The 25,696-nt window shown below is 43.3% G+C and overlaps 1 protein-coding gene across 1 annotated transcript in view; it reads left to right on the top strand.

Moving 5' to 3' along the window:
• klhdc8b (kelch domain containing 8B) overlaps window positions 1-25,696 on the top strand; it is a 124,012-nt gene that overhangs the window by 40,614 nt on the left and 57,702 nt on the right. Inside the window, exon 2 of the mRNA XM_068732683.1 lies at window positions 24,317-24,481. Within this exon, the coding sequence (XP_068588784.1) occupies window positions 24,317-24,481 (165 nt within the window). The remainder of the gene's footprint in view (window positions 1-24,316; window positions 24,482-25,696) is intronic.

Genomic DNA, 25,696 nt, shown 5'->3' with positions numbered 1-25,696 from the left:
CTCTCCTCCTTCCTGCACCATGTGTGAACAGATAACAGGGGAGGGGGGGGAGAGAGGCGAGTGACACCGGTTGCCAGCGCAACTCGCTTTTCATTTCAGCTTTGATATTGTCGGCAATAGTCGTTTTAATGATGTATTGTAAGCTGCTTAGAGTTGGTGTTTGGAAGTTAAACAAGTCATAATTCCCTCTCTAATATATAATTCATATTGCTGTGAAAACATCTCCTTCAAACAACTGGATTCATTAAATTCATTTTTCACTAAAAGCTGCATGTTTTCAGTATTGCATTATAAAACATCATTATAGGGTTATAATTTACCTTCGCCCAATACTCAGTTCTACTGAGCAGAGCTTGAACGCATCCTAATGCAGGTCAACACAACCTCGTTAAAGTTAGCTGTTAAAGTTAGTTGTTAAAGTCAGCTGTTAAAGTCAGCTGTTTGTCTCTGTGCTGTCAGCAGACGAGCCGGTCACTGAGACTACTCAGCTGCATGATGGGAATGAAGAACAACATAATGAGAGTCTGATGAAGTTCATTGTTCCAAATGTTGTTGAGGTTGTTCCTCCACGGCTTATTGCCGACTTGCAGTTCTGGCAAATTGCGAGCTTTATTTCTTCTTCTCTCACACTGAGGCTGTGAATTTAAAACATTTGGGAAATCTGAAAAGTCTGATCAGCTGATCAGGTGAACACCATGGGGTTTCCATTGGCTGCCGATCAATCGGTGCATCTCAAGTGTTCTCACATTCTCCTGGGCAAAAACATCGGCGACGTTAAAACCCAGGGCTGATGTCATTACAGCCTCTAAAGTGACTTTGCATAATTTACACAAAGTTCAAGTGCTGTAAAGGACTCAAGGAAACGTTTTATACCTGCAGGAGTTCAGTATAAAAGCGAAGCTCAATGTGCAGTTAGCAGCTTCCAGCGTACTTCCTTTAATGATTCGTGTCACTGGTTAGAAATCAGTTAAACTGGAAGCTTAGATTGATTTAGCTGCTGCTGGAGGCAGACGGTACTCTTAAGCACACGTTAAACCTTAAGTGAGGCAGCGGCAGTTTCATGAACGAGCGAGTCATGAGTTGTGCGCGTCGTTCTGTCATCTTTTCTGTGTCAGACCTGCTGAGCGTGTGACAAATGACGGCAGCATGAATATAAAGAACAGGGAAGATAGAGAACCCGAACGCTAGTGGTGCAACGTAAAATCATAAAACTCTCGGCCCGGATCGGATCACGGATCAGAGACATGGATCGGATCAGCACCAAAGAAAAACTTTAACTTTTCGATCATTGATGATCCATATTGTTGTTTGATTATAGCAGCTGGTCTACAAGTTCCAAAAATCATTTCAACCACACTGAAGTCAGTAAACCATCAAACATTCTAGATGTCATCCTTTTACTTTGTTACAGTAATTCATATTTTTTCATAAAAACACAATTCAAAAGAGATTGTATTTTTATGGACTAAAACAAATGGAGTCATTAGTAGTTTTAATGATGTTTTAAAGCTGCTTAGAGCGAGTGTACACAGCTCATGATTCATCTCTAATGTCTGTTCATGTTGTTGTGAAAACGTCTTCTTCAAACTACTGGATTTTGATATTTTCTACTCGGTGGAATAAAATGAGTTGGCATGCACCGTGCTTACGCAGCTCACTGTCAATACTCTTGTTTAGTGCTGGAACGCGGTCTGTGAAAAACAGCCCCAATTCAACATCCGCCCTGATCACAGAGAGAGGTCGACGCAACCGGAGAGCCAATCTACAGTGTTGTCAGAACCGGCAGAAGTGATGGCCAACAACCGTGCGTTATATACCGGATTCTTCCTCTATAACCTTCAGCTGCAGCGCGTTTAAAAGAGCAGCAAGAAAAGGAGAGACGGACCAATGAGTCACGCACTGCAAAAGATATCATGTTGTTCTGTTTGTGCTCGCCGTGGATTAAAGAGTTGTTCTCAGCCGTGACACACGGAGCAAGGTGTGGATGACGGCAGAGTTCAACAGAGCTCAACAGAGCTCAGGGCTCATGTCATGGCTGTTATTATGAGTGGCACTGATGCATGGTGCGCCTCGCCATTTATTTACTTATCACATTAAGTCCTGGAACGCTGTTGATTATATCCGCTGACAGGTTGTTGTTTTTTTTTGTTTTTTTTCCTTCATTCTGTATTTATTTGTGAGCTCTTTTTTGGAAATTACTGCCCTCTTTTTTATTTAATGAAAAATGACAATTCATCATCTCCTCATTACATAACATGCCACATATACGTTCGACAATATTCCCTGTCTGTGTGTCTCAAATCTCAAAATATTGTATTGATATTATAATATCGTACATACCAATAGGTAAATAGTTCAGTAAATATTATATATACTTATTATTTGATTATGTTCATACTAGAATAACCGTGTCTGTATAAAGAGTGTCAATGTGTTACATGTCACTCTTACTTGTTACTTGAGTACATGCTCCAGAGTATTTGTTCCTCTGCTCAAGAGCTCATGTGTTAATTGTGACAATTTCACACAATTGTCTTAATAGGATGAGGTGGTGAAGTGATGCCATTTTGGATGTAAACTACAACCTGACTGGTTGGCGGAGGGATACAGCTGCGATGCGTTAGCTCTAGTTCCTCTGTACTGTTTGAAGTTTGTGGATGTCAGCAAAGGATCTTTTTTTTCGGAAAGGTGACATTTTGAATCGTGTAACAGCGCAGATGACAAATGACAAAGGTTATCCCTTCTTCTTTTTTTTTTCCACACACCACCGATGTGCCCTTTAGCAAGGCACTGAATAGCGGACAGCTCTGTAGAAGTCTGCTGCTGACTTGTGAATGTGATGTAGCAACAGAGCCCGTCACAGCTAACCCCCCTCTGGTCGAATTTAAAGGTTAACAGATGCACAATATGAGCCAATTAAGCCGCGGTTTAAACAACTGCTGCCACTCACTGCCGCTGCTGTTAATCTTCCATACGGCTGCTCCAGTTTATCCAACGCTGAAGTCTACGCTTCTCAGTGAGAGCTCACAAAAATCATAAAAGATTCAGGGGCGATGCAGAAATCAAGACCAAAATCAATAGAGAAACTCAGCATAGGGGAGAAAGGAGTGTCTCTCTCGGTAAAAGATGGATGCTCGTGTCACGCTGGATCACGTCCCCACAGACCTGTGGAGGAGCTTATAGAAGCCTTTCACAAAAAGGAAGTGTGTCTCTCTTCACAGCTCTTCGTCAGCTTCTGTATTGAGTTATCCATCAGAATGATATCTGTGGATCTACGAGAGGCCTGAGCGGTTTTTATCTTTCACACTGCGTCTTTTTACCTTCACGCTTGACCCGTCTCTTTCTTGATCTGAAGGACTTTTCCCCCGCGTGGATAACCGACCCACACGGGGAGGGGATTGAAGGATTTTGGGGCTCCCTCCGGTCTTTGAACCGTTCTGCCTCACTTTCTGGTTAGTGAGAATAATTGAAGTGTTTCATTCAATAATGAATCGTGTTCAGAGCAGATATTCAAGCTTTCTTACAACTGAATAGTGATCCGTAATGGGTTTTACTTTGATGTTAGAGTGATTATTGCAAAAGAGAAAGAGGCTGAAATCTAATTTTGGAAAAGAGTGTGATTTAATTGACTGTATAATCTTTTAAATGCCCATTATGGGCTGCGTAAAATGTGACATCCGTTGACCTACAGCTGTCTGCCTATCTTCAACACGGCTTTCCCCTAAACCTACATTTTTAAGATTAAAACCCACATGCTTTTGCCCCATTGTGGCAATATATGATTCAAGGTCCCTTAAACATAGTAACAAGTATATTCTTTGTTATCTAATAAAGTCAAAGCTCAACTGGATCGAGATGCTTTCAACGGCATCTCACGATTCTTTCACGTCATATTTACAGAATGACAAAAAGAAACAGAACTCATCTCGAGTTAATCTTCTAAGAATTTGAATGTTTGGGCAATTTAGGGAGCAACAACTTATCAGCTTTGCAGGACGCTGGCTAAGTATTATGCAAATACTTTGTTCCCGCAGACGAGCAGGTTCTATTCAAGTGTCCCAGTGAGAGTGACAGTGAGCCAGCGCGCACAACACCTGGAATCAAAGCAGCTAAATGGAATTCAGCCAGCATTCATTCCATTACTTCCACCTGTGCTTTCCTGCTGGGACAACTGTGGTTATTGTGACCCTGGATGTCAATGCGCCGTCACGCCGTAGGTGTGCCGGCACACGATGAACACCCATTTCGTGTCGGCAGCTCATTCCGGGAACGTGTAATAGCTTTCTGTTTTGTACGGTATTTATTCTGCCCGCCTTCAGACACAGATGAAAAATTATATTCATTTGTTGTTGCAAAAGCAGATATGAAATGAGCTTTTGTCCTTCTGAGTCTGATGTTACACAGCTACGCCGATGGGCAAGAGGGAGATATTTCTGGTATTTTGTTGGTTTTGTTTGTTTTAGTCAACATCAGACACTGTGACAGGTGGAGGGGGAATGGCCTGCTAGCATCGCGAGCCAAACTGACCTGAAGTCTCAGTGACAGGAGCTGCCCACTCAACAACCTCAGCAATCTAGCAGCTCACACCCACCCTTCTGTCTTAATGACAGCCAGTCCAGGCTCTATTATTGGATTCGAGTGCCATATAATCATCCTTCACTTTGAAATCAGCTCATTTTTCTAATCACAACCCACCTCTGTGAGAGGCCATCCTACTATCACGGCTAAAAACGTCACAGGAAGGCAAAGTCTGTTTCCACTTAGCTGGTTAAAGAGTTTGACAAACAGTTGGATCTCGCACTGAAAAACAAGGTTGAGCGCATTTTTACCTTGTCTCAGACAAAGAGGACTCTGGATTTTATCTCAGGTCCGGTCAAGACCACGGCTGCATCGGTGATTTATTTGTTTTCATCATTACTGTGATTGCTCATGGAAAACGAAGGAACATTCCCAAACCTAAAATTCACCTCTGTAATGGCGTTTGATTGTTTTATGAAGACAAATGTCATGGTACAAAAAAACCTACATACACACAGGTTCAGTATACATGTGGCAATAACAGAGGAATCTTATATAATCTTATACTGTAGATCAATTTGAGGAGTGCTATGGTTTGCATTTTTCACACAGCGTGGGACTTGCACTGGTCTGGTCTTGGAACACTCGGGTCTTGGTCATGACTTGGTCTCGTTTTAGGTGGTCTTGACTGCAAAACAGCTGGAACGATTCCTAAGAGGCAGCGGGCCGAAATGCCTCTGGACACGATTGGATAGACGTGCAGCCGATTAAAGCGATGGAGCGAGTGACGTAGCGCTGAGCCACAGGAAGATGTAAACAGACCGCAGCTCACAGAGGTGAACTGTGTTGGTGGAGAATCAATATGTCTGTGAACTAGTGTTGCCGTTTTTGCCATCAGAACTTGAAGATAAGAGTTTTTCTCACTTGACTAAAATATTGGAAACAACAGGGCAGGCTAAGTGATAAACAGAATACGGGATGCTAATTTTGATTTCATTGACTGATAGCTGACCGGATCATTATCCGTTAACGACAAGATTAATGCCTTGCGTGCTGGTGTAGCTAGCCGCACCAACAGCTGCATCAATGACCCGATGCAGAAACAGATCCCCAATTCACCCGTAGGGGAGAGTTAGCAGCCACGGTGTGTGAGAGAGTGTGTGTGACACTGAGTATGGAACAGTAACGCTACAGCTGTGAAAGTGAATAAATGCTACAACTCCTCAAGACCCAAGTAAAGCCCCGACGTTAGCATCAACTGTGGCTTCCGTATCTTTAATGCAGCTGTTTAACTCACACTCATCATTGGTTAACGGTTTAACAGAATCAGAGCAAAGATGCCGAGGAAATCTGCCAATTCCAAGTCTGACTAGAATATCCATGCAGGCTAAATCTGGTGGATTTTGGAATATTTCATTTAATTAATAATCATTAATCACATGAGCTGTTAAAACAGAGATCTGACACCTGATTTAATTCAGGAAATAAAATACCAAACTGTTTTGCTGGACGGACATCTTGATGACATCTAGTCCTGTTGAGTCCGGGGAAGACTTTTTGACAAAACACTTCTCTGACAAATGACTCAGACCTCCCCTGAGCAAACAAAGCTGGCAGCCAATGAATTCATAACAGCATGCCGTCCTCCACTAATGGTCCACTGTCAAGAAACACATCACCGTAATGGAGAATAATTTGTTCTCTCCCAAATCGCTACCTGTAATAGTGTCTTGCTGTAGTGTGTGCTATAAGGCAGTCGTCTGTTTTAGATCTTGTGTATGTGCTTGTGTGCTTGTGTAATTGAATAATCATAATGTGTGTGTGTTGTGTAATGGAACTTCTGCTATGAGGGGAGCAAAAGGCACGAGTCTGTAACAAAGTCATCACTCTGGGACATCATCGCGTGACGGTCTGCAACCGCCAGCCATCAACGACTGAAGGAAACGCAGAGCGATGGCCGCCGAGCAGCTCTCTGCTACCTCACCATGTGTCATCAACCACTGGGGAAAAAGCTTACACCGAAAAGAGTAGAGGGAGCCCTCAGACCTGGCACAGTACGGATCACTGTCTGGTCACAGGATGCCAGGAGTGAGTCAATGGTGAAGGCGATCCGGATTCGACCCTCCAGCTGAGAGAGAAGGTCTGGTCTTCTCAGGAGGCACCATGGCTCCCCACTTAGCAGTTTCAGAAGCCCTGGCCAGTTTGGGACCACTAGCAGTAGTTTGTGGCACAGTGCCGCCGTCATAGACACAAACTAGGCTTCGGTACAGTAACGGCGAGATCACCGCTGTCCGTCCGAAAGAAAAAATGTCATAAATAAGCTCGAAAAACAAAGCAACCTCTGGTGGACGAAAAAAACGTAGCGCCGACCCTGAGGTCACGAAGCTACAAGCGACGAGCCAAATTGAGCTGCTATCAGTTTCCTCCGTTGCGAGGAGGTAGAAGGAACAGATTGCGCGATGGCGTGAGGGTTTGGCACCGGGCGCCCCACGCCATCGCATGGTCACAGGTGACTTTGTTGGTTCAACGACTGGACCTGCGTTTATGCGAGATGGACCGAGATGTGGCGGTGAGGAAGACTGAAATAGAACCACACTTTCTGTTGGCTCCACTCTCTGCAGGAGTAATCTGATATGCACCAAGGTGGCTGTCAAACCATTTATCATTTTAATAAGGCGGAGGCAGTTCAGGGGCCCTGAGTTGCTTTTCTCTCCTCGCTGCCATCTCCAGGGGCCAAATTCATTTTGAGCAAGTGATTGTAAGACAGTTCAACACTCTACTTGCTGGGCACTATGAAACATTACTGGTGCTGCTGAAAAAAAGCCTCATCTCACACAACCTCGACGCGTTTTATTGATGTCACGTCTTAAGAAAAACATCTGTTTTTCATGTTTTACTTCAATAAGGACTGATGTGTGTTCACACTGCAGCAAACACATTCAATCGTAAAGTTGAGACGTCACTCACAGCTCCCGGTGGAGACAAAGTGCAGATTCAGTCGGTGTTTGAACAAGACTGATGGTAACGATGCAGCATTCATTAAACTATGAGAGGGTGAGCTGTCAGTCCTGCAGTGGAGATAAATCAATGTACAGAGAGCCAACATGAGGACATCCAGACACATCCTTTAAATTAAAAGTGATGATTTCCTTATAAAAAAAGAAAACACAGTGGACTGCAACATAGCTGATCAATCCGTCCATTAAGTTAATTCATGAATTTAATATTTAATATTTAATTTGATCCAAACAGCTGTTAAATACAACATGAAATGGCATGCGTACTTCCGGACTTGTACTTATTATTATATATTATATTTGTATTTATGGCTCCAGCCAGACTTTGAATTAGTTGCTTCTACTCAGCCGACATCAGAGATTATTATTATAGAATTTTTTTTCAGAAAGCAATTCTCCACTCCGTAAAAACTCCAAAAACCTTCAACGATTATTCTTTCTGGCGACACAGAAATGTGAGCTTACCCTTGCAGTGAACAGCTGATTATTATTAATGTTATCTGATCACTTTCAGTTTATTTCTCCCCACGAAGGTTATCACTGGAATATACAACACAACACTATCAGCTCTGTCAGGCTGACAGGGAGGACATGAAATCATTCGACTGGTACTTCAACTGACTTACCAATTAGACGTTCTCTCCTCCTAACAATCCAGCCAGGTAAACACCCATTCATGAGGTAGAACTGCACACTTTGGGGTCCTTTTTACTCTGGGAACATTATTGATTCGTAAGAGTGGCATTTAACAACGTAACAGAAGCTCCAGGGGAAGAGACACTAGAGAAAAACAGGGTGTAGAACCGGCACATTTACAAAACTTAATGCGATAAATTAAGGGCAGAACAGGAAGAAGACAGGAAGGTTTTGGCGAGTTTTATTTTTGCTCATGTCAGTTTGAATGAGGTGTGTTTTACGTGGCTCTGCTCCTTGAACACATCTCCGGGGTGAAACTACGTATGTAGGTTATTCATAGAGGTATTTGTTACTCTGAGTGATCTGTTTATTTACTTTGACTAGGATGTTCAACTGTTATCCAGTTTGTACATTCTACATGAGAGTAAAAGATTGACGCTTTTTTCCCTTGCTGGGAGATATCGGCTTTCTTCTGCTCTAAACCATCGTAAACATGAAATGAAATGAATACATTTTAAAATGCAAACCTCTAGGTTAAACCTCTATCTATGTATATTGCTGAGGCCTCTGGGGTCTGCTTTCTGGGATCTAACAAAGGCTGCAGTCTAATTCTTCTCTTTTTTAACAATTCCAAAGAGCGGTGTCATTTGCAAGCTTCCCATTCATTTCTCATGTTATACAGTACATGCATAGCAGAGCGGTGGGTTTTCGTGGAGGAGGCACTTCACATTGACTGCTCTACATTTGCATAAAGTGAAGGTCCAGTCTAATTAATGCAAATCGGGCAGGAAAAGAAAATGACGTATGATGTGAAAACTCTCAAATCTTGTTCCAAAGTTCCAGCTGACAGAGCGATTTCTGGAATATAAGACAATTCCTGTCTTTTCTTTTTTTAGACTTTGGAAATGCTGAATGAATTTCCAATCAACCTTAAAGAGCTGCTCAATCCCATATTTTTTAAAGTCGTACCTTAAAGGAGCCTTCCCTCTCTATCCAACCGCTGCTGTGGGATGCATGTGTGTATTCTTGGTGTGTGTGTGTGTGTGTGTGTGTGTGTGTGTCTGTGCATTCGTGGGGTGGGGGTGGGGGGGGGGGTGTAAGAGCTCCTGTGGTTTGTGAGAATCCCAGCCATCTGTCTGGTTACGCTCCGCTGTGCTGGCGGAGCTCTGTTACTTCGGCGGAATCCTCAGCGGAACATTAGCTAACGATCCCATCAAAACTTGCATTACCATCGAGCTTTCCCGGGATTACACACTGCAGAGCACACCAGAGCAGCGCCGCGTAATAACACACCACGGAGAATGGGGTCCACAAGCATAAAAGAGACCCCTTCAATAGTTTTTTATTTTTTTTTCCATAGACAAGATTGAGTGTGCTCTGTTTATTCCCCAAGAGATCGGCAAGGTTGTCGATATCCACTTTGGTGATATTATTGGGAATTAGGTGTGATTTATGTGACTGTTGCATTTGACCATTTGTTCTTGTCACGAGCATCCATTGGACAACAAGGCAAGGACATTCTGTTTCTGGGCTAACAAGATCACATTCATTCTGAAGGCTCCATAGACCGGTGTTCTTATTTCTGTGAGCCGTGGTCCAAACCGCTGTGCTAGCTGTGCTGCCTGCTTCCATTTAGCCCATCTTTTACTGCACATTTAAAAGAGACAGAACTCTCTTAAAGCCGACTTCCTCAGATAGCTGAACATGGGGCCTGGCAACCTTTTAGAAGAAAACAACACATGGGTGATTACAGTACATTGATGAATCTGCAGTTCCTCAGAGGGGAGATGAAGGGGACATGTGAGGAGGCAGCGATCCGATTCCAAGAAACAAAAGTACGAGCGGGAAACGGCAGCGCTCTCGCGAGGCACTTAGTGTGTGACACCCATCTGTGTAGCGGGTGAAAATAGAATGTCTCAACATCTATTTTTATATGTTCCCGGGTAAAAAAACTGTTTGAACCAGGACATCATTTCGTCATTTAGAAATAGTCCCGTGCAAAACGTCATTTTCTCTGATTCTGTTTAGTATTTTTGATTTTTTTTTTTTTGCCAGAGTGTTTTGCTTTCTCCGCGCCTCTTTCCTGGTGGAGAATTGCGGAGGCTGCGTTGGCAATTCTAAATGAAAACGTTGACACTATTTTGGGTGCCAATTCAGGAGGCTCACCTCGCAACACAGCAATGAAGACCCATTCGCACTATAGCAAGAGGTCTTTGTGAGTGTAAAGACTCATACAATATATTCATATTCATAATATTCAATACAAATATAATTTGCAATTCATCATCAAACCCGGGGGATAATGTCAGTAAATTCAATTAAAATACAGACTTCACTTAACCCTTGTGAGTGAACACAGAGGTCGGGGGGGGGGGGGGGGGGGGGGGTCTGTTGTGTAATTGATTTTGAGATGACATGAGGTCCCATAGTAATACTAGTCTTGTGTGAATGATGTTCAAATCACCACAAACAGGATTCCATTTACCTCCATTGTGTTGTGGGGGTGACAACCTCAGAAATCTGAGCAAAGACGCACAAAATGTTTGTATCCTACAAAACTCGTCTTAGTGACTTTGTACTCTGTTAATGTTTCTGAGAAAGAGAGGCAGATCTTCATTGTGGTCGTCAGCGAGGCATTCACGCGCTCAGATGCCGTTTGTTTTGCAGTCAAAGGAGACGGGCCGCCCGCCGCCTGTTTGTGCCGGTGTTGACACTCGGCGGGTAGCGATGTGGTTGTTGTCGCTGCCTTTGAACCGTGCGAGGAAAAAGCCTGCTGCCAGCGGCTCGCCGTGTCGTCAGCCAGCTCAGCTCAGGCGGCGCGACGACGCGATCGCTGCTGTCACATCTGCAGAATGGGACAGATCAGAGGATGTATCAGAGGGGGGGGGGGGGGGGGATTACGCATGTGTCACCAAGACCAAGACGGGGAAAGGGGAATGAATACAGCCGCTGAGGGCGTCGCCAAAGCTGTCACTTTTGGTTCACGGCTGCCACGTCGTGTTTGACAAACAAGTGCAAGCCTGTGCACAACATCACAACTAGCTTTTCTCTTCATCTCATCATCATCATCATCATCATCATCATCATCATCATCATCATCTCACATACACACACTGCCTCACTGACATCCATGCTGTATGCGGTCTCTCGCTCACACACACACGAGCTTGGTGAGATCGAGGGCAGTGTTGTCCAACCAGGTACCCGCTTGCATTGATGTACAGTTAATTCACCACCATTAAGGCCTAACCTGGAATGTTTAATTAAGCACGCCAATAATAATCATTGGGTGAAAACTAGGCTTTTAGTATTGGTTTAGAAAGCACTACAATCATTAACAGTCCTTTGCTGCGATGCTCTCACTGCAACTGTATCACAAATTGTAAAGTGTCTTTCTCTCCGGTGTAGCTTGACAAAAACAAAACCCCTGCCCTCATTCTGCTGCCGAATACACAGGCGGCGCGCTCGGCTTTGTACAAGACTCCCAAATTAAAACAGCAGTTAACAAACAGACACGCTCATTACAGTTGCTCCCAATCATTTCTACGGTGGCTTTACAGGAAATGTGATTAGCGCGGAGGGAAGCAGCGAGCGGAGACCGGGGAGATGGAGGTAGACTTTGGAGAGAACGCAGCTGCACCGGTGGATTAGCATCCAAATGGAAAGGTGCTGTTTGGTGTTAATGGCGGAGAGAAGATTCTCTTGTGAAACAGCGGGGTCCTGTATTTCAATCAGACTTCCAACAGGATGTGTAAAAGCAGCCCACACAGCGACATACAAAAAAGTAAAAAAAACAAAAAACAAATATTCAGCAAACTTGTAGTAAATTGATTGTTTCAATTATTGTTTCAATTATCGATTGTTCACTTATGATGATGATTTAACAATTGATCACAATCAATGCCAAAAGTACAACTTCCCGTTTTGCTCCATTTGTGTGAAAGGATCAGTCACGAAAATGTCACTCACTAAAAACAAACTTCAGCTTCAAGTACTGTTGTTGGACATCAGAAGTTAAAAACATTACACATTTAGTAATGTCAAGGAATCTTAAAGGGGACCTAAAGATTTCAAAATATTACAGCTGTAGCTATAGCTGTGATGTAATCGCAGCTAAATCAACATCTGCAGATTAGAGGTCCGGTCACAGGTTCGTCCATGTGTCCTTGTGAAATAGGTAGAGCTATACGTACTTGGTGGTGTAGGGACTACTGGCAGAGCTAGCTGGTGAACCGCTGTAGCTGGCAAAGCTAACGGCTAACGGAGAAGTGGTGTCACTAGTCAGACGCAAGAGCTCTCCAGGTTTCTTTTAATTTCCCCTGTGCTGTGCTGTTCACTCCTCCCTGACCTTTTGTTTTCAGGATTGTACATCGTTTATTCAATAAAGAGGGCCAAAAAAAAAAAAAAAGCCAGAATAGCTTTCTCCATTTTGGACTCTCCGGCTTTCCGTTGCCTCGCAGGTCAGCAAGGCTTATTTAACCAGGGATGGCCGACTGAGCACTAGTCCTCTTCAACTGCAAGTATCCCACAGAAGGGGACATTAGTGGGATCTCTTGGAGACATTTTTCTGTTTTCCTTTTTTCACCTTCACAGTCTTAACAAGTGAGGTCTAAGTGCCTTGCTCAAGGCCACATCACACGTCATTAAAAGCATGGGGGACAACAACTAGTGATTCACTTTGCTTGTCTCGAGTTTTAGCTGAATGAACATAGAGCATGTGCAGAGCAGTGAATGTCTCAGCCCAGTGGGGAGGACCAGGACACAGATCAGGAAAGTGAATGTTCTGTGTGCGTTTATCTGCAGCGAGGAGAGGCTGCCGGATCTTAAACGGCAACCAACGTGTCCTGGACTTGTTAGCTGGTAGTTGCTTCATTGTGAATTTAAACAGGGTTTGAGATCAGTGAAAATAAAGCTATTCTTGTTTTCACATCGAGCTGCAGTTTTACTTTAGAAATAACTTATATAGGAAGTGACAGTTTGAGTCTTTTCCTTTCATAGTGATCTGTCTTTTTTTTTTACCTTTCCATGTCAAACAGCCTTTGGCTTTATCCATTCATCCATTCTGCATTCTTTGTCTGCAAAAAGTTCAAGAAACTAAAGAAACTAAAGGGATGGCACTTATCAGTTGGTCTGTCTGTCTGTCTGTCGCTCCACCACTTTGGTCCATACTGAAATATCTCAACAACTGTTGAATGTATAACCATGCAGTTTAGTTCAGACAGTTCTTGGTCCCCAGAGGATGAATCCCACTGACTTTGGTGATCCCCTGACTGTTCAGATAGCGCCTCCAGCAGGTCAAGATCCAGTGAAATATCTCACCATCCACTGTATGGATGGATTGGCACAATTTTGTACCCACGTTCATGATCCACAGAGGATAGCTCCTGACAACTCTGGTGATCCCCAGACTTTTCCTCTAGCTCCACCATCAGGTTAACACATTTAGTTGTAGGTGAAATGTCTCGACAACTGGTCGATGGATTGTCAAACAATTTGGTTCAGACGTTCATGTTTCCCTGAGGATGAATTGGGATAACTTTGGTGGCTTCATTTAGCGCCATCATCGAGTCAGACTTTTAACTTGTTTAATACTTTTGTTTAAAATAAATAAATGACACTCCCATCCGCCTAAGATGTGCCTTGAGTTTAGTGCTATAATTAGCCTTTATTTCCTAACTATGCATGCTAACTCGCTAAGCTAAGATGTTGAGCATAGTAAACATTATTGCTTCTAAACATCAGCATGTCAGTATCGTCATTGTGAGCATGTTAGCATACTCATGTTAGCAATTTCTGCCAGAACTGCATGACTGTTGACTTTTATTTTTAATTTTTTTTTTTAAGGATTGAAAAACTATTTTCGAGGTGAAATAAAACAACAAATATTGAAACAACGGGAGATGACTATAAATAAAAAAGAGGAATAATCCATAGAGTACTTTTTCATCATTTGAAGAATATGATTGCATCAGATATAATTAAATAAAACATTTTTTTAGTGAAAAGTGTTTTTCAGGAGGTACTGATCCTTTTTACATACACTGCAAGGACATTGTTCAATCATCTTTAAACATAGTACAATAGTACTTAATGGTGTAACAGACAGATTTTACTCAGGTTTTAAGTCGGGTAATTGCAAAACGTCAAGCGCCGTTCTTTCATTTCAGTGTCACAGTAGCAATAATTAACGCAGCCTTTCCCTGCTAGCACTCTTTGATTCCTGTCAAACCGGATATGATCTCTACTCAGCCCCCCCTTTGAACTACAGCGCACATTTTACACTTTGCTATTAACTTTTATACTGGGCTTCAAATCATAAGCTAATTTCCTGAGTGTCTGATTTCCTAAACCCCAGTTTGAAGTGTACAGAGGACTTACATTACAGGAGCGGTAAAAAAGCCTCAATGACTCCTCTAATTATGGTTTTCAATCCCAGCCTCAGAGGCATTGTGACTACTGCATTTAAGTTGTGCAGCAGGCGCAATGCTGTCGAATGAATAATTTATTTCAAGAAGACACTTAAATGCCAGTCAAAGTAATGGGTGAGGTGGAAAGAAAAGCTTTTGTGCTGCACGATTGTGAGTTGAGTAAAGGAGAAGGCACGACAGCGGTGAAGGAAATGGAAAGGTCAGGAAAGAGAAGCTTCCTCTTCGTCGATTAGTCCGGAAGAGACTCCTGAGAGGAGTGAACTTGCAGCTCGCGAGTTGTTTGTTTGAATTTGTCACCGCTCTTTAACGCTCTGCCCTCCCTGTCGGTGCTCTCGACGAAGTCACTCGACGTTCAATTGCTCCCGTTTCCCGCTTTGGAGGTCGTCGTACGGGTCAGTTCCTCGGTGGCGAGGCGTAAAGACCGCTGAAGAAGCAAAGACCATTCAAGGTAATGAACTGACGGAAATCGCCCCATCGTATTGAAATGAAGGAAATGGGTTCACTGTGGTCGCAAAGCAGAGAGGAGGCTGGTTTTCCTGCTAGAGGGCAGAATAGTAACAGCTTTCATTTTACTCAACAGTTGGCAAGAAAGACACGACAACTTGTCTTGTTAGGATTAGTTAAGCCTGATAACCAGAAGATACCCTGAAAGTGCCAGCCCTAACGCCCCGCCCCCTTACCCTTCCAAACCGTTTCCACTGACGGCTTCTCAGATGGTTCTTGGAACAGTAAAAAGAGCAGCTGTGGAGGACGTGTAATATCAATTGATTTTAACAAACATCTCATATTATAGCAAAATCAAACTTTCTCTCGGTTTGTATAATTTCACTTTATATTAAAAGGCACGCCGTTTAACTTGAAGATGTCAAACATATGGAAATGTTTCCACTAAATCTTCGTACTTCTCCGTCTTCCTGCTGCGTCAGGGATTGGTCCACTGTGAAATGGATCTGCCTCAGCACCCACTTTGTTGTTATGTAGCTGGTTCCGTGGGAAATGTCATAATTAGTGTTTATCTTCTCTTCTCTAATGAAGCTCATTACATTTACACCGCAAATGTACTTCTGCTCAAGAACAATTCACCTGTGACTCCAGCACTAACAACATGAATCCTACAAATGAAGCATTTTTCTCTCTCTCAGTTTTAGGCACAATAACGTCCGGATGGGGAAGATTAATGTTAAGCGTTAAAACAAGTACTACTTTGAGGATCGCCGACCTTCGTCACCATGCTTGAAATAATAACTACTTTATTAATGATAAGGTACAATGTTTTGCCTGTTGGTCTAAATGGCACCAACACTTACTCCTTTGCTTCCAACCCTCATAGTCTCTATGGCCACTATATTTGTTAGTTGAGGTTATTGCAAAAAGACTGTATATATATATATACTGTGTATATATATACTCTGTATATATATATATATATTATTCTAATTTCGGCCAAGGAGGTAGTGCTCGGTTCGGTTTTGTCTGCAGGATTACAGAAACACTCTTGGCCCGATTTCCATAACAGCTGGTGGAACGGTGCATTATGGGAGCTGAACAGAATAGTGGGCGTGGCGGATGTCGGTGCTCTCCTTCTAGCTGCTTATTCGCTGAAATGACTGATGCTGCCGTTTTTTCTTGGAAGTATATTTCCATTGACTTCATGCATTCAGACTCTTTTTGGCCAGAGAGGTGTAATAACAAGTGCGTTACAGTTGGTTCTGCCCCTTGCGTTGATGGAGCATGTGCTCAATGTTAACCCCCACATTCTATCGGTGGACGTCATGCTAAAGCTATTGGTATCGTAGCACAGGACTATTTCTGGACTGACCTTCCGTCTCCGCCCACGCTCTTACCTTCGACCGCTTACCAACAATGCAACACACCAGCGTTTGTTGCGTGTGTCTGAGGGCGGCATTGTTTGGTTCTGTATCAGGCGAATAATGAGAAGTGGGACCAGCTGCAGTATAGCTTCTCATGTTAGGGGATGTTTGGGTCCAATCCCATACCGAGCTATTCCAGGGTCAGGATCACTACTATAATATTCATTATTAACATACATTAGTATTCTATTGTAGGGGACAGCCATATGTCATCATTATTATGCAATTTATGAATACATTTGAAATCTATTACCAAACACTACGCTTTTCTTTTAACTATTTCAGGACTGGGCGATACGGAGAAAATCAAATTAACAAAATATGGAGATATTGATATTGCGCCGACATGGTAGGGTTGCTTTCACAAAAAATTTACATTATGAGATGTTTGATAATTAATCATCAGTGATGCATGGTAGTAGCGGATATAATGACTAAGTGAGTAAGGACTATTGATAGAATAGCTCGAACCGTCTGGTGAATTATGAAAATATCATCACTTCACTGTGATGTAGCCTTTAAAACCAGCAATAGACAACACTTATGCCATGTTATGATGGCATATATTATATCTAGTCTCATATCACGCTATGAGACTAGATATTTAATGGTGAATAACAAATGCTGATTGTATTCATTTTCCTAACTAACAAGACGATGCATTCTTTGGTTGTGGGTCTCGTCGTCGCTACCATCGTTCCTGAAAACAAGGCGTATTATTGGTAGAACCGATACTGACGGTATCATTGTTCCACCGCTAGTGCAGGCTCATGTGCACATATGTGCGGTTGGCCTTGTATTGTTGAACAGTCACGTTGAATAATGCTGATTGTTTCTAGTTTGGAAGAAACATCCCCATCAGAGAGAACACTTGAGTTGTTTTCAACCTGTGAAAAGTAAGCAGATGAGCAGATTCATCTCGCTCCCCGCTTGGAGGCACGGGAGAACCAGAACCAGGACTGTCAGACCCTGCTGCAGTAAAATGGGAGGTTTTCTAAAGGGACTCTGGTGCTGTGCTCCATGACACAAGTGTTACACATAGTGCTTGGTGACTGTAGCTAACAGCAGGCATTGGTTTTCATTGATTCAGCATTGAGTGTTCATTAAGAAGAGCGCGGTGCCCTTTAAGCGTCGCTGTCTTCCATCCATCACAGCAGTAAGGGCTGTCAGGACAACTTTGCTCCTGCCGTGTGTTTCCAGGAATGAGAAGCAACGTGTTGCGCTTGCAGTGCTGAAGATGCAAAGCTCTTTCTGTACATTGTAGAGAACACCCAGGTTCAGTAGCTGGTAAGTGGACTTTTGAACAAGAACTACCTTATCAAAACCTAACCATAACAAATGTTTGTGTAACTTAATAACAGTTTTAGTGCTTTTTTAGTGCCTCACGTCCGTCCCATCCTCGTGACCACTATAGCTGAGGTTGAACAACAATGCTCTATTATAAAGATGAGGCATTCCGAGCTCCACCAGTGCTTTGAAGCGGTATACTGTCTTCTAAGTGGGCGTGGTCATGGTCAATCAGGACCTGCTGCGAGTCTCCTGAAGGGGCGGCGCAGTAACACAATCCATGTGACACTACTGACCAGGGGTGGGAATCACCAGAGGTCCCGCGATACGATAGCATCACGATACTGCGATATGCTGAGTATTGAGATAACATATATTGCGATATATTGCAATTTATTACCTTTTTTCAACTGCAAATTATGTTTTATCTAATAAGATCAAGTTTTCAGTCAGTTCATCTCACTTCAATCATTATTATTGGGATTATCAAGCAGACTGACCAACACTGTCATAAATGTTGCACCTGACGAACCGTTTGTATTCCAGTCTACATAGTCCAACTTAACTGGATGCAAATGTGTGAGGACAGCTGTACTATTACAGGTATTAACAATGCAACTTGTTCAAAAAATGCAGCATAAGAATGGGGGATTGTTGTAACCGACAATGCTTCTAATATGGGCGATGCCGTTCGGTTAGCGGGACACCTGCATGTGAAGTGTTTCGCTCAATCTGGCCTCACAGCGGGCGTTAAATCAGCCGACAGCAGCCAGGCTCATGGGGGGAGAGCGGAGCGTAACTGGCTGTTTCAGAAGCACGGTGGCAAACGTCCGCGTTTGATTTAAACGCGGAAACGTCCGACGTGGACGGCGCCATTTCTGATTTCTCTCTCCGATGTCTCCATCTTTGTTTTGACCAACGTCCTCCCAATCACGCTGACCCGGGACCTCTGCTGACCTCACCACAAAACAACTCAGCACCATCTAGTGGACTGAAAAAGCAATTGATTTTATTTTTTTAGTACCACAAAGTTTATAGTTTATATAATAAAAGATTGATTCTTGGCTTCCGTGTATCGATACAATATCGCAAAATATCGCGATACTATGCTGTATCGATTTTTTTCCCCACCCCTACTACTGACTCTCAGTGGGCTTTCTTCCTCCTCTCTGAACTCTCTGGGATCAACAGATTCGATTTTGGTGGTCAAAGGTCACAGTGACCTCACAAATCACATTTTTGGCCATTACTCAAGAATTCTTATGCTAATTATGAGAATTATGAGGATAAAGTGATGAAGTGATGACATTTTAGACAGACATGGATGTGAACTGCAACTTGACTGGTTGGGGGAGTCATCCACCTGTGAGGTGGTAGCAGTCAGGCAGCAATCAATTCCTCCAATGTTTATTTTAAAATGCAAATCAGTAGTATTTAAAGTTTCAGCTCTCAATTTGTATTATCCCGCTCTCTCCTATTTAACTTTGTCATCTTCTCTCTCGCTCTCACTGTGTTTAATCCAGACTGAGCCTGGATTCAGAAGGCCTGTAAAAACAGAAGCACTGGTCTGAGGATTCATCACTGGTCAGGTTATTATGATATAAGCGCTCCACTGAACTCACGATAACTCCAGAGGCGAAACGAGTCGCCAGCAAACGAGTGTTTCCAAAGCGAGCAAAGCCCCTAGAATAAAGAAACGGAATGAGTTACTAATGATTAAGCTGTGTCATGTACTCCAGCGGTCCAATGCTGGGAACAAATGTACTGTTTGAATGTTTTTTTTTTTTTTTGTCAGCTTTACATGAAGCTGGTCTGCAAAGCCAAATGTGACAATTCTAAGAAAGAGGCCTAAAAAAGAAGGACTGAAGGAATACATGTTAGTCACTAGTTCATTCATTAATCCCCCTCATGATAATTTTCTCTATAGTTCAACTGCATCTTCCTACATCTTTTTTCTCCGAGTAGAATAACTAGAAATTCTTGAGCAGAAACATGATTTCATGCAGCACGCAAATGATTTGTTTTCAAGGCAAAAGTACACTTAGACTCATACTGTGATGACACATTTATTTAAAGTAACACTTAATAATATATAACCCCTAAAAGAAAAAAACGCAGTTACTCCAGCAGAGGATTCAACACCAGGGCTGGATGCTACATTGGGGAGGCTGCTAATGGTTAGGGAGGAAAGGAAAAAAAGAGATTGTGAGAGAGAGAGAGAGAGAGAGAGAGAAGGATAAAAGGACATAATGATAGCCAAGAGAAGAACGAGGGTGACAAGAGAGGGGTGAAATCAATTAAACCGAATGGGAGAAAAATGATGAAAGTAAAGTGCAAGTAGCAAAATTGATGAGGGACAGGCAGCGAGATGTCAACAAGAGAGGAGCACAGACCAGGAGTGATGAAAGATGTGCTGTGGAGGAATCAAAGCAGCAGAGTTATGACAGAGAAGGGCAAAATTATAAAGCATCATTATGTGTAATAAGTCCCATACATCTGCCTCGTCCTGATTGTCCTCTGTCACTTTTGTGCGTCATCGTTTGTTGATTTGCATACGTTCAGTTCAGAGCGCGATGCGTACATCGCTCTCTTTTTTTTTTTTCCCCTTTCTTTTGTTATCGCTTGGCTCCAGGTAGTGATTCAGCGGTCTGGCTTTGAGTGGTGACAGATTTGTGTTCACAGAGCATCAAACAGCCACCCCATAATAACAGTCTGTAGGTTACGCTGTGGTTGCCATGGAGTCTCCCGGGGTGACTGGCAAGGAATAGAGCACGGTTTCCGTAATTAGAGGAGATTGCGCATGATTAGGTGCCGGGCGGGCCGAAAGACGAGAGCTCACACGTCAACACACACACACACACACACACACACACACACACACACACACACACACACACACACACACACACACACAGTTATGGTGAGATGCTGCAGGTCACAGGTAACTGTGTGGGCGGACAGTGAATGTCAAGCATGTCAAGTCAGTTTTATTTAACCCAACATCACAAATCCCACATTTGCCTCAGGGGGGTTTAAATCTGCACAGCGTACGGCACAATCTGTCCTTGAAAATACTGGCTGCAGTTCAGGAAGAACTCCCCAAACAAAGCCACTGTAACAGAGAAGAAATGGAGGAATCCTCAGGAAGAGCAACCCGGGAGGAATCCCTCTCCCTGGACGGACACACCAGCGGTGGATGTCGTGTGCACAGAATAGACCAACGTAATAAAATTGCCATCTAGACAATCCAAATGACAAAATGATCCATAGAATGTGTGCATGTATGAAAAAAACGATGGTTCCAGGTGTTGCCAAACAGCTGGAGCCTGAGCCACTCGACCTCCTCACCACCATGTAACCTGGGAAGAGGACAGGCCACACAAACATACAGCGCAAGAATTAAAAAACGGAAGCACATCATTCACACAGATAGGAGGATAAAGTGAACACATGGAGGAGGAGAGAGACTAGAGGAGAGGCTGGATCTCCTGGAGGAAAGAGATTTAACATCTAATATGTAGAATGAGAGAGAGAGAGAGATAGATTGAATATTAAATTTAATATTAAAAACTGAAATTAAAACCAGCGTTGATCGATCGATCGAGTTAGAAACAGGCGGCAACCTCCAGTTCTGAAAAGTGAAGTGTCTTAAAACTTGCGTTCTCTCTACTAACCAGCAGGGGGCGACTCCTCTGGTTGCAAAAAGAAGTCAGATTGTATAGAAGTCTATGAGAAAATGACTCTACTTCTAACTTGATTTATTACCTCAGTAAACATTGTAAACATGAGTTTATGGTCTCAATCTCTAGTTTCAAGTTTTCTTCAATACAGCATGATGTTCATTTAGTAAATTATGGTCCTTTTAGAGTCAAATAGAACATAAAGAGGAGTATGCTTTAGGGCGGGCTTACTGTGATTGACAGGTCGCTGCCGCTACCAGAGCCGTATACGGCGTCGCTTCGTCACATCTCCGCAGTCCAAATATGGTTTTATGATTTTTATGATTTTTATTCACATTATTATGTTTTCGGGTTGTTCGTCTCTCCCATTCTTGTGAACGCGATATACCAGGAAGACCTTGAGCTAAATTCTTCAAATTTGGCAAAAAACACAAGGATCCAAGGAGGTCAAAGGTCACTGTGACCTCAGAAAACATGTCGTCTGATAGGATGAAATGAAGTGATGACATTTTGGACTGAAAAAACGGCAACGTGACTGGTTGACAGAGGCGTAGAACCGTGAGGCGGTAATTTGACAAATGTGAGTCTCGTGATCTCTTTGGATTATGATGTATCGTCATGTTGATCTTTTGTGCAACGCCTGCTCCTTTGTGAGCCGAGTATATCGTGACATGATTTAAAAGGGTTAAACGTGCACTGGGTGGAAACTGGGATGGGAAAAATGTTGTCATGGTGATTCAAATATATTCCTTCTGTCCCTTGTTTTGGTAACTGGACTGTACTTGCATATCTGTTTTCTCGTCTTCTGACCACTCAAAGAGTTTAACACTACATGTCATCATTCACCCATTCACACCCTGATGACAGGGCTACCATGCATGGGGCCACCTGTCCATCAGACTAATCATTCACACACCGTAGGCACAGCTACGGGAGCACTTTGGGGTTAAGCCGGGGATCGAACCGCCGATTCTCTACCACTGATCCACAGTTGCCAAAATAGTAATGTAAATGGTAATGTGAAGATTTATTAAAAAAAAGCATTAAAAGAAGAGAAAGTTTGAACCTGTCTTTTTTGGAAAAATGTGTCAAATCAAGTATGAAAGTATTGGAAGATGCCACATGGTGTGATTTATTGCCTGATAGAAGCTTCTGGTCCCACAGGAAACGTTGAGTAGAACCCTTTCTCAAGCTCTCCTCTCCTCACGTCAATGCTTTTTACCTACAGTACATTTAATCTCAATGGAAACAGGTTCTCATTTCATTGTACATGGAAATGTGTGTCATACTGCTGTGACAAAGGAGCTTTGGAGAGTGTAAAAGCAATTTAGTCTGACGGACGTTTTTGACAGTTATTTTCATTGTGCGCTTTTGAATTGGCTCTGACGCGCGTCCTGCATGTGAAATCATTTGCTCTATTATGGACATTTACTGATACGTGCTCACTCTCACTGTCCATTGTTGTTTAATACACTGTCTATTTTCCCTTTGACGCACACGCACACACACACACACGCACACACGCACACACACACACACACACACACACACGCACACACACACACACACACACACACACACACACACACACACACGCACACACACACACACACACACACACACACACACACACACACACACACACATGCTTCAATTGTCACTCCGGCTGTGTAGCAGCCTTTTTTCCCCCCTATTATACGATTAAGTGGTGATTTAGAAGATTATTATTCAAAACTGAAATAAAATCTTAGTGTTCAAATTGAAGTGCACATCTGTCTGTCATTTTAGGCTGTGAAGTGCAAATGATGAGCGCTATTTAAAAGTTAGTTGAAAGCCAATGAGGAGGACATTCCTCGGGCCGTTCAGGAAACCGCAAAGTTGCCGACACCCATTGACATTTAGAATGACGCCTATAAAACTATAATACCTTCTCATTAAATGTGCTCAGTATGGAAGTTAGAGCATGTCTAGTACCTTCACACGGCTTGATATCTGTGGTTCAGGGTACAAGGTTAAACGTCACCTCTCCTTAAGCATTGTAAAGGGGATCCTACCGAAAAGGCACACCCAGTAAAAAGCTACTATTTATAGATAGCTCATTACAGCACCAGACGTGCTTACAATTTGGTAAGCGTGGCCTTTTGCAATTACAGTATTAGCGCTCTGCTTAACCCACTGAGCTCCCTGGTGATTTGAAGAAAAAAAGAAAAAAGTTTTTAGGAGCCGAGGAGTGTGTGAATATTTCCCTCCGTCCCCGCCTCTGCGACGTGCTTTATGGGATGAAAGTGTCCTTTGCGGCGTCATTTATTTTATGTACAACAGCGGCTTTTTTGATTTACCGTCAGTGTTGAGCTGCGTTCCGTGTGACAGATTTATTATCGCTCTATTCTTCACGGTTTAAGTCACAGCTCTGTGGATCCGTCCGGGTGACTGAGGCGCTCGCCATCTCCCTCTCTCCCCCCTCTTCCTCCCTCCATCCCTCCCTCCATGTCTCCCCCCCCCCCAGTATTTCAGCAGGAGTGCCGAGTTTGCTCGCTCAGCACTTTTCCTCTCACTTCCCCTGTATATTCTAATGACACTGCAGTGGTGATGTTTGCGGCGTCCTTGTGAGAGGAGTCTAACAAAGGCTGCCCGGAGGTTTCTCAGACCCGGGGCATAAATATTTCAAGTTGCTTGGAAGCCTGTGGATGGATGAGACAGATAGCAGACGTGACAGCTGGACCATAAATGGCGGGACAAAAGAGCGCTGCGACGCGTCACTTTCCCTGACAACAAACTTGAGAGCAAATGTCTGATGACTACATTGTTGCACCGAGAGAGTCAATCATCACAAGCTCTTTAAAAGCTGCTGATATACATTCTTGTTTGTGTCTGTGCAGATGGAAAGGTGTATGCGTTGGGAGGAATGGGAGCCGACACAACGCCACAGGCCATGGTGAGGGTTTATGAGGCAGAGAAGGACCAATGGCAGCCGGTGACCTCCATGCCCACGCCGCGGTACGGAGCCACGCCCTTCGTACGAGGAAACAAAATCTACATGATGGGTAGGAAACGAGATCCGATCATCTAATCTCTCTTTTTGTTATCTTGCCATTTCTCAATGTTTAATTCACAAACACTGTTCGTTTCCATCCCAGTGGTCCGCAGACCTTTTAAAACCATGGCATCCCTTCAAAGTGACTAATTTGCATAAACTAGCCTACAGCTCAACTTTATGCAAATGAGGGTTGGCCAACGTTTGAGAATAACAAACGCACACAGGGAAACACATGATCCTGCTGAGGGTGAGGATGGATCGGCGTTTCCTTTACCTCTATTTACAGGGACACATCTTTCCATCAAGTCAGTCAATATTTCTGACCGCTGTGTTCCTAGAAAATTCCCGTGCCAGAAAGCTTTTTGTGTTACTATGACAACTCTCCCCACTGTGGTAAAACCCCATATTCGGTACGGTATTTAGTGCTCAATCAAGCTGTATTCGTTTCATAGCACCTTTCATACAGGTTAGTGCAGAGGGCTTCATAGACGACTGATAAGATTGTGTGGACCGCGAAAACAACAGAAAAGGCAGAAGTTGTTTCATTTTACAATTGGAGGCCAGATGTTCTGTGATGTTATGTGTTCTCTCCTTCTGGTCGCAGAGTTCCATCAGCATGTCACTCAGCGAGAGAGACGGTCAGTACTGGTATTTTAAAGTTCTTTGCTTTCCAGCATAACTTAATGTCACCTTGGTGAATATTGTTAAAAAAAGGGAAAGGAACAAATGAATACCCTTGGCACGTTTTCTTAAAGCACCCTTCGGAACCACTATTCCACCCCACTAATTATATCTCTCTCCTCCCTCTTACACACGGACCCCACAGTCTCTCTGACGTCTCCTGGGAGTTCAGGGATTCGGCTGAGCGGGGAGGGACGTGTTCAGTCTCCTTCTCAAGGACATCGATGGCTGACAACATGTTTGAAGTGCCTCAGTCCTCAGGCGGTGGTGTTGTGGGACCACGTTCAAACTCAAGGCTACTTTAATGCACGATCACTGCTTAGAGAGAGTAGATGACGGGATAGTCGCTGTAAGGCTGCCCCAAAAATCCCTCCCTAAAAGTTGTGGCTGTACACAGTCCAGTCTGAATCACTTAGTGGTGTCTCTCTGCTTTACTCTGTGTGTGTGTGTGTGTGTGTGTGTGTGTGTGTGTGTGTGTGTGTGTGTGAAAGGACCTGATGGAAAGACAAAGAATGTCTGTCAGGTCAGAGGAGCCTCACAG

The sequence above is a fragment of the Cebidichthys violaceus genome, unplaced genomic scaffold (genome assembly GCF_023349555.1).
Source record: "Cebidichthys violaceus isolate CVI_PGR_0920_01 unplaced genomic scaffold, fCebVio1.0.p SCAF_6, whole genome shotgun sequence".
NCBI lineage: Eukaryota > Metazoa > Chordata > Actinopteri > Perciformes > Stichaeidae > Cebidichthys > Cebidichthys violaceus.
Note: the sequence above shows the minus strand (reverse complement) of the source record. Positions and strands in the feature narration are given on the sequence as shown.